Source organism: Sturnira hondurensis, unplaced genomic scaffold (genome assembly GCF_014824575.4).
Source record: "Sturnira hondurensis isolate 20B ecotype Veracruz unplaced genomic scaffold, ASM1482457v3 Scaffold0020398, whole genome shotgun sequence".
Classification (NCBI taxonomy): Eukaryota; Metazoa; Chordata; class Mammalia; order Chiroptera; family Phyllostomidae; genus Sturnira; species Sturnira hondurensis.
The window spans coordinates 1,045,255-1,055,148 of NW_028093029.1; the positions used below are offsets into that span (position 1 = coordinate 1,045,255).

The window sequence follows — 9,894 nt, forward strand, 5'->3', positions numbered from 1 at the left end:
ACAGGAACGAGCAGCAGGTATTTGGTGGCTCGTGGGCCTCGTGGGCTCTGGTCTGTGGTGACTCTGCTCTGCATCTGGAAACCAAAGCAGCAGTAGGCAGTACAGGGCTGACAGGGCTCCTGTGTTCTGAGATTTCAGTTGCAAACCATTTGCTGGCCCTGCTTACCAGTGACTTGTCCCTTCCCTCTGACTGGCTTTTACGGTTCCTGCCCCTGCATCTGCAGTGCCACTCTTTGTCCGGGTGAGGATCTCCCTGTATCCTGCTTACGCTTCCAGGGTCAATCTTTTTAAACAGTCAACTCTGGAGAAATATTGGCTATTGTCTTTCCAAATATGGCCTCTCTTACCTTCTTTTTGAGACTCTTGATTTGCTAGACCTTTCCATTCTACCTGACATATAATCATTCTGTTTGTGGAGATCGGTTATACTGTCCATGGTTGTTTTTTTACTTCAGTGATTCTGTGTCTCATTCTTTTTAAAGATTTTTATTTATTTATTTTTAGAGAGGTTAAGGGGGCAAGAAAGAAGAGAGAAACATGTGGTTGCCTCTTGCACACCTTCTACTGGGGACCTGGCCCACAACCCAGGCCTGTGCCCTGACTGGGAATCAAACATGCGACCCTTTGTTTCACAGGCTGGCACTCATCCCACTGAGCCACACCAGCCAAGGCCTAATTTTCATTTTTAAAAGTTGTCTTAAATTTCTTCTTTCTAAATAGTATCGTGTGTGCTTTTCTTTGTGATGATGTTAGATCCTCAAATATTTTGTAATCTGAATGTATCAGTTTCACTGTTTATATTCCTCAGGTGTCTAATTCTGTTGTGTCTCCTTGCTCTTATTGGCTGTAGTTTAACTGCTTGGTGATTGATGGTCTGGATTCTTCCAATGTTAATTTTTTCATGTTGATGTTGCTACCCCACATAGATAGTATAAATCCTACAACAGGGTAGAACAGTAGGGTTTGATTTCTCGTAGATTATTATTACTAATTCTCTTTCCATTCAAGATCCAAAATTAATTTTCTTGCTGCTTCCCTTGGGCTAAAGGATGTGATTTTACAAGTCCTCCTTTTTCTGTGTTTAGTAGCTTTTGAATGGCAAGGGCACTGTATCTGCAGCCTCCTCCAGGTGGCCCAGGGCCAGCTCTCATTGACCACCAGGACGTTAGTGCCACTCTTCACACCATGCTGCTGTCTCATGTGTGTGGTGTCGCCATCTCTCTGTCTGCAGCCACCGCATTGGTCTCCTAGGGCCACCTTGACAGAACCCCACAGGCTGGGCAGCGTGGGCAACAAAGTTACCTTCTCAAAGTCCTGGAGGCTGGAAGTCCAAGATTAAGGTTTTCAGCAAGTTCAGTACCTCCTGGGGCTTCTCCTTGATTGCAGGCGGCTTGTGAGTGGTCTCTCTGGTGGTCTTTCCTCCTTGCACCACCCTGCTGTCTGTCTAAGGACACCAGTCCCACTGGATAAGCTGCCCCCACCCCCACCCCACGTGGCCTCATCTTACCTTCTCTCTTCAAAGGCCCTGTATCAACTACAGTCACCTTCTGAGGACCAGGACTTCAGCATACAAATGAGGTCACATTCGGTCCATAATGGTTGTGTATTTGAAGTTTTGGGTCTACTTTATGAAACATTTCTGTTTAAGTTTCTTATGTTCATTGGAAGTCCTCTACGCTGATTTAAGTGCTTCAGACATTATCTGAACACAAGTTTCAAGATGCCATTCCCCAAAATGATGACTAAAAGCCCACGATAAAATTCTATGGTTATCCTTTTTTTCCCTGGGACACCAAAGGTTATTTATCGTAAGATTTCTGATGGCACTGTTCCTAGGAAACTATTTGCAGATGCCAAAGCCAAGTCAAGCCCTGTTCTGACGGTTTTGCTGACCTCAGAGGACCCCTCCTCCCGTGGGCTGCCCTAGGGGTTCCACGGCAATGCTACTTAAAACAACAGTTCTGAAGTTGGGGGGCTTGTCCTGAGGAATGGTGGGCAGTACTTTTTTTTTTTAGTTTTTATGTCTGTGCGGCAGAAGATTCCATTGGTCTATGCTGGAGTTTAGGAATTTGTAACCTTTGAAACCTCATGCAGGTCATCCTGATTCTTAGGTGGTCAAAACTGAAAGTGAACAGGGCGGACTCTGCTCCCTCTGGTGCCGCCCTGTCTGGTGCTGCTGCTGGAGGACTGTGGTGGGAATGGCGTGGACAGGACAGAAAAGGGGGTTCCTGAATTCAGGAAAGGCAATCGGACAATTCTTGACAGACGTGTATAAGCTTTTAAAAATGGGATTAAGTGATGAGTTTGTTTCTTTTTTTTTTTTTATTTAAAAAAAAGTTTCTCATTTCTTTTTTTTAATAATTTTATTTATTTATCTTTAGAGGGGAAGGGAAGGAGAGAGGGAGAGAACCATCAATGTATGGTTGCCTCTCATGTGTCCCCCACTGGGAACTGGCCCACAACCCAGGCATGTGCCCTGACTGGGAATCGAACCGCCATCGTGTGGTTCACAGGCCCGAGCTCAATCCACTGAGCTACACCAGCCAGGGCTCTTGAGTTTGTTTATTTTCAATTTTCCTTGATTGAAAAGAAGTATATGATAAAGGATAAAAGGGGAAAATCTTACCAGGGAGAATGAAAGCAGAGGCCTGCTCAGTAATGGAATGAATACAATAAGCAGGTGAAATTAAATTCTAAAATATTCTTAAATGAAAAACTTTTGGCAAGAGAGGAGGGCGATAATGGGGAGAGAAGGGCAAGGGTCAAGGTAAGGAATGTGTATGAAAAATCATGGACAAGGACACTAAGGGGAGGGACAGGGCCAGGGCTGGGAGAGTAATAGGGGGGAAAGGGGGGGCAACTGAAATTGAATAAAGAAAATTTTTAAACAAAAAACTTTTTTAAATTACAGAAGTAACACATTATCCTCATGCAAATGCTACCACACAGAGGAGAGGTTCCTCCATTCCCACCTGCTGTCTCTGAGGCCTCCTCAGGACCACACACACCTGCCCTCTCCGCTGGTGTCTTCAACACACACAACACTGGTTAGTTACTTGCTGCTTGTTGATTGAGTGGTACGTGCTGAACACCCTGCTGGTTCAGGACCCAGAGATCTGATTCACTCAACAGCTAGATGTGACTCGCATTCTGTGGCACGGATAAACTGTGATGGATTTTACCAGCCCCTTAAATAATGATCAGATAGGTTGATTCCCTTGTTTTGCCATTATAGATAATGCTGAAGTGAATATCCTTTCATATATAATGTAAATGTCATTTATATATAGAAGCAAGTTATATATAATGTATATATTTCCTTGCACTTATGCAAATGCCTTTGTAGGCTTGACTCCTGGGTGGAAGAAAGTGCCGTCCCCTTCCCCTTTTTCCCTGTGACCCATTTCTGACAATTTTACTTGTTAACCAAGAAATGACTTCAGTTTCAAAATACGGTGAATACATTCAGCTTATAAATACACACACACATATATACGATAACTATTTTCAGTATGATATGTACTCATGTACATTAAATATAACAGACCCAGTATCATCCGGAGCAGACATGGCATCAGGATTTGGCGAACTTCAGGACGGAAAGCATTTCCTGGCCTGCGCGCCTGGAAAGGGCAGCGGTCCCCTGCAGGCCTTTCATCTTCATTGTTCTCAAAATTTCTTCTGAAATGAAAATTAAAACAAAAGGTAAAATCCCCCGGAGTCATTTGGTAAAGTGTATATAATCACTAAACAGTTGAATAAATAACAGCCTATTTATACATTATATCCATCTGAGAAAACAAGTACATTTCTATTAAAGTGAACTTGGACTTCAGACACATGAGAACACTGCATCTCCAAGGTGTTGCTGAGAATTCTTTTCAGACTCTGGGCTCAAAAGAAACTAATTACATTTGTTATTACAGTAAGTCATTAGTAAATGAAGTAGCATTTCTTTCAGAAAAAGCAAAACCTTCCCTTTTATAAACAACACCAAAAAGACTAAGCAAATGAAGTTAGCCAAAACAAAAACCCTCACCTAACAATCATGATGTGATTTCAGGGCCTAAGAATATCAGGTACAACATGAAATTTTCAAACTGAGGTATATAGGGAAAAAAAGATTGTGGTCAATTTAGTTACTAAGTAGTCTGCGAGCTGAGGTATAAAAATCCGTGCCATGAGATGGCTTTCATGGTATAAAACTCCATGAAAGTAAACTCCAATTTAGGTGAACTAAAGTGCACAGCAGAACTGACCTGGGCATATCGACAGAGGAAACATCCCCAATATTGAGGGTGCAGTGTTAGGAGAAAATATTACAGACTTTGTATTTGAATATTAGATTAGGAATTGGAGGAAACTGCTCCTACCCCGCAAAACAATACTTCTAACCCCAAACCAACCTGTGAAAAATCCCTTTCGACATGTTTTATCTGTACTATCTGTTACCAGTGATTACTGTCATAACATTCCCAGTTACTTTATACATTAACAGTCTTTGACATCATTAACTTCTGAGTTCAGCAAAGTCCGTGGTTAACTGATGAACAGGTCTGTGTTACCTGGATTGTTTTCCTTAATAGTAACCAAGTAGAATAACCCTCTCGGCGAAAGGAGGTCTGGAACCACTGGAAAGAACCTGTCCATGACTTCCCGACCATTTCTGCCGCCAGCCCAGGCCGCTTCTATTCCGTGACTTCCTACCTGTGGCCAATTAGGAAGACTTTTGACTCAAGTCACATTTAAAATCGCAAACTTAATCTTTTTGACAACATTCACCAAAAGTATGTATTTTGCATTCTACTGCCTTGCCAGAGAATGATCAAGAATGAAACAGGCACCATAAACCACTGGTAAACTTCATCAGCCTCGTGCATTCTCTCTTTAAACTGGGAAGTGGTTACTATGAGTCATCTCTTCATTACTGCATTTCTAAAATCACATGTTTCAAGATACATCTTTTTCCACCTGCACCCCACTTCCCAACAATAATGCCTGTGGAAGAAGAAAACCTGAGACCTTTTAAACAGCATTCCTATGTGAACGGAAAGGCAATTAAAAATACTGTTTTGCAGATTTGTCATTCACGATAAAGGGCAAGTCCAGGTGCACACACACATGAATTAATTACCATAGCCTGATTGGAGCAGGCTTTTTAAGGATACACATGGGTCGGTTTGTATTTCCACTTTTTTTTGGTCTATCAGTAATACCCAATCATTCACAGAAGCAAATAAGAGCAATTTGTGATAATGAGCAGCAGGCATCATGACATTTATCTGATTTTAGAAAGAAGCCAGCAGACAGCCCTAACGACTAAATTTTGTTACATGTCTTACCTCCTCAGGTGGAGTCACTACATAGGGGGGATTAAACACCAGAAGATCGACTTTTTCCTTCATTCTTGGTAGCAAGCCTTGGACCTAAATGTTCAACAGTTGTCAGACTTTGAAGCCAGATATAATATAAATTAAACCAGTCATCTTTAAAAAAAGTTTTTTTCAAAAATATGTGTTAGAAGACCACTGTAATAAACACAGTTGTCATTCAGGTAAAGATTATATGGATTTACCTAAAAATAAGGAAACAACTCTCCGAGTGAAGATGACGTTTACGAGCTTTGGCTCTTTGGCAGCTCACCCGTTCACGCTGCGGGTTCTCTTCCCACAAACAAACTACGGGGGGCGGGGGCGGGAGGCGGGGTGGGGGGGGGGGGGGGTCNGCGGGGGGGGGGGGGGGGGGGGGGGGGGGGGGGGGGGGGGGGGGGGGGGGTCTAATCCTGCGCATGCGCTCTATTAACCAAGAGAAAGGTTTTCTGAGAGGACAAATTGGATTGAGAGGCATGTGATCCAAGGGTTTCTTCCCTAGAGGCAGATGTGCCTGAGGCCACCACTCTGCTGAAGCCAGTTTGAACCTGGTTCTCTGTGACTGTGACAGGCAGGTACCTCATGCAGACAAGCCTGTGAACTGTGGACAAGACAAGAAACTGCCTGTGAACTGTGGACAGGAAGGATTCCATCAGTCCAGAATGTACTTTGTAAACTTAAACTTAGTGGGTTAAAAATTAATCAAGTTTCTGACCTTATTTGAAAAGGAAACTAATTTATTATCGGGCAAGGACTACATCTCACCAAATCTGTGATTATGGGCTGTATGTGAACTTGGTTACAGCGTGCAGTCTCCAGGGTACATGCAGCTGCTCCAGGGTTGATGTCAGTGCACCTACAGACAGAAAAGAAAGAAAACTACATTCTCTGTCCGGGAGGCAGGTCTATTTCTGAAAAATTCAAAGAATACTTCATTCCTTTTACAGGAAGCAGAAAAAGAACAAAGATTTGTTATACTGATAAAAATAGTGTTATATTGATAAGGTGTGCATGAGCAGAAAAATGCACGTAACTGCACACATCTGAAGGAATTTACTAAATTATGAATCCAATGAAGGAATACTATGCAGCCATCAGAAATGAAATTTAAAAGGAATTTTTTGAAAGGAAAATGCTTATGGATGGTGTTAATTGAAAAACATTAAGAAATGGAAATAAACAAGGAACAGTTGGATCATGTGTGATACTATTTATAGGTAATTTTTATTTTTATACTTTCTATATTCTCAAAGTTTTTTAAAAAAGAAATTCTAGTAACCTTAAATTTTTTTCTGATAAGTAAATTATTTACCTAAAATATTTAAATTTAGAGATGGCCTAAAATTCTTATGCTACTTCTACAATTTACATAGTCTGATGGAACAGATTTGAACATGCAGTTACAAGGAAAGTTTCCATTTTTAGGAAAGTTAATTTTCAATCTGATTCCTTATTGAACTAAAGTAGACACTATCAGATACTTATCTACATAGAAAAAATGATTTAATTCAAGCAATACTTAAGGTCCTTAGAGCAAATCTCTCAGTGGAAGATACGCATGAATTTTGGTATCTCACACTTACATGTACAGAGCTTGAGGACCTATCATGGAGGCTAGGAATGTGGACACCACTCCAGACCCTGACCCGACTTCAAGGCATATCTCCACTCTGAAAGAGAAAAGAGTAGTACAGTAGCATTAAAGTACATGTCACAGAAAAGAACACTTGTGCTACTTGACATTATCTTTCTCTAACATCATCAGTCACCTGCAAATGTATGGAAATGTATAAATAAGGTAATTTCTGACAGTTTCTTTGTCCTCATGTAATACTGCATAGCTCAAAACTTAAAATTTGGGGTATGTAATTTGAAGTCCATAAAATAGTAATATAATGGCTTTCAATTAATTTCTGCAAAACATTACATAAAAACTATGGAATAATGCTAATTTAGGGTTTGAGATTTTAATATGAAAGACATCAGCCCTTTCTAAAAGGAGCTCCTAGTTTAGTATTTCCTAAAATGTTAGTATTATTAGTTTTTTGAGATTGAAATACCAAACCAATACCCAAGATATTTTATTTTGGTGCTACACAGTATGTTTTTATGAATGACATTTCTCTGTGATTTTAAAGTATAGAACTTTCATAAATCTATCACCATATATTAGGGATAAAAACTTGCCTAATTGTGTGGATAATACTAGGGCAGCAAAAAAAAATTCTATATTTGTACTACTAAACACTGAATTAGGAAAATACTGAAGTATGTAATCTGAGAATATTAATAATAATCTTAAGAATGCTACTGAATATATTCAGCATTCCATTGTATTTTGTCCTTAAATTTAGTTCCTTGCCTATGTCAAATTTACCAATTATCCCCATTATAGATATAAATTTGATGAGATTTAGGGTCTCACTAATATTTAACTCCCCAAACAAATGCCCAAACTCTAGGAGTTTCTAACTTTTGGATCCAGTCCACTTCTGGCAAACTTTTTATGCTGTAGGAAGGTGTGCTGAATCTCACCAGAAGACTGTTACAGTCTCATATAAGTTCCAAAAGCAGAATATCCAAGACTATAAGAAAAATCAGCCCTGGCTGGTGTAGCTCAGTGGATTGAGCACAGGCCTGTAAACCAGAGGATGGCGGTTCGATTCCCAGTCAGGACACATGCCTGGGTTGCAGGCCAGTTCCCTGCAGGCCAACTCCCAGTAGGGGACGCACAAAAGGCAACCATACATTGATGTTTCTCTTCCTCTCCCATTCCCCTCTAAAGGTAAATAATTAAGTAATTAATTAATTTTTAAAAAAGAAAGAAAGAAAAATCAGCACACCTGATTTGTGTTTCTAAATTGCTCTGGTATCCTGAGCTATAAAACAGTACCATTCTATATTCCAGTTGATGCAAAAGTTCCCTTGTTTACAAAGAAAAAAACTAGTTATTTTGGGCAGTTTCATACATGAAAAAAATCCAGCCGGGTTTAAAAGGGATAAACAAATATAGATCTTTGAAGCCTGACAGGTGTTTCATCCTGTGATAACACATTTAAAGTCTTTAAATACATCTAAATGCCCAAGTTTCTTTCAATAAAAAAAATTACAGTGTAGGTATTCATTCGTTATTAGCGTTTCGACAGGTCAGTTTTATTGTTTATAAGGTGCTAGGTAAAGTTGTGTAGGCTGCCTGCTGCGTGTAACTTAATGTCTTACAACTGAAAACGTAAGATCCACGGCCGCACCAGCACCTGTCAGGCTAAAGCGAGTCACCCAGGGGCTTTAAACTCACGCCCCACTCCGGCCTCTAATTGTCAATCCCGTGACGCAACGCGCCTCGGGGTCACCATGTGACCTAAAAAGCAGTGTCGACGAGTTCAGATCCCTGCTGTCGGTGGCTCCTGCGCTCGTCATGGCCGCTTGACGGGAAAGGACACGGCCCGCCCCGATCGGAGCTCCGGAACCGACAGGACACAGGCGCATTAGCCACTGTGTCTGTGTGACCCCGGGGTCAGCCTCTGCCCCGGAGTGATCCCGCCTCCAGACGGGGCGACGGCGACAGTCCTTTCTTTGGCTCTGTGCCGCAGCCTCGAGGACCCCTGATCCCTGTCCTGTGGGGGACCCGCGCCTCCTCGCACCGCATGAGTTCGGCTACCGCCGCCTCGAGAGCGTCCAGGAGCAGGAACGTGTCTTCCGCGGGCTCGTACACATCGCTGAAGGCACCGCGGCCCACATGCCCGTGGAAAGGAGTGCAGACACTGGGCGCTGCCATCTTTCTCCAGTGCGCCTGACGCACGAAGGCGGACACAGAGCATGCGCAGTAGCAGGGTGCCGGCGCAGTGGAGGGGCGGGGCGCCCGATGGGAAGTAGCCTCCGGGCTGATAATTTGTGACGCTTTTTCAGCAAGTATACTACGCGTTCCTGGCAATTGCTTTATTCTTTAGGACATTTACATGTATGTCAGTTTATGAATCAGCACCTGACAGCCATCCTCAATTGTTTTTGACCAAGAGGAACGTTTATGATGGGTTTACAAATTTTCCTAGTTAGCAAGGGATTGAAAAATACTCGGTGGTTAAGAAATTTTACTTTTTATTTTTACATCATTAAACTTTAAACTTTCAGTTTTAAGATTGGGATTTTTCTCTTGATGGGCTCAACTTATAATTCTGTTGGTATTAAATTGATCAGTTATCAATTTATTTTTATTTTGTTTTAGTTTGTGCACTTTTTATCTAAGCAAAGACATTTTTCGTTTAACCTGAGACTGTAGAAACAACCTCGTGGGTTTTTTCCTAGAATACTGACACTTTCAATTTTTGTATTTAGTCTGTAACCTATCTAAAGTTAATTTGAATGTGCAGTGTGAAGTAGTGGTAGAGACTTACTTATCTTTGTAATTTTTTGAAGATTATTTATTTATAGAGACGGGGGAAAGGAAGGAGAAAGACACATCAGTGTGTCATAGCCACTCGTGCGCCCCCTACTGGGGACCTGTCCCTCAACCCCAGCATGTCCCCTG

At 41.6% G+C, this 9,894-nt stretch overlaps 1 protein-coding gene across 2 annotated transcripts; it reads right to left on the minus strand.

The window, feature by feature from the left end:
* Positions 1-3,051: 3,051 nt before the first annotated feature.
* Positions 3,052-9,458, minus strand: HEMK2 (HemK methyltransferase 2, ETF1 glutamine and histone H4 lysine). Of its 2 annotated transcripts, none has more exons than XM_037029666.1 (6): positions 9,011-9,458; positions 6,953-7,039; positions 6,135-6,225; positions 5,343-5,426; positions 4,566-4,707; positions 3,052-3,681 (listed from the first exon to the last, which is right to left on the minus strand). In XM_037029666.1, exons 1-6 carry the CDS (start codon positions 9,142-9,144, stop codon positions 3,575-3,577), a joined length of 645 nt encoding a protein of 214 aa, XP_036885561.1. In that variant the 5' UTR covers positions 9,145-9,458; the 3' UTR covers positions 3,052-3,574. The 2 variants fall into 2 exon arrangements, with proteins under 2 accessions (XP_036885561.1, XP_036885560.1); XM_037029665.1 differs by having other exon boundaries at positions 8,665-9,104.
* Positions 9,459-9,894: the final 436 nt, after the last annotated feature.

Coding starts and splice junctions, on each gene's coding strand:
- HEMK2 (XM_037029665.1), bottom strand. CDS start 8,855: ATGCGCCTGTGTCCTGTCGGTTCCGGAGCTCCGATCGGGGCGGGCCGT. Junction 6,226..6,952: donor GGTCCTCAAGCTCTGTACAT/GTAAGTGTGAGA, acceptor TTCTGTCTGTAG/GTGCACTGACATCAACCCTG. Junction 4,708..5,342: donor TAGTGACTCCACCTGAGGAG/GTAAGACATGTA, acceptor AATTGGCCACAG/GTAGGAAGTCACGGAATAGA.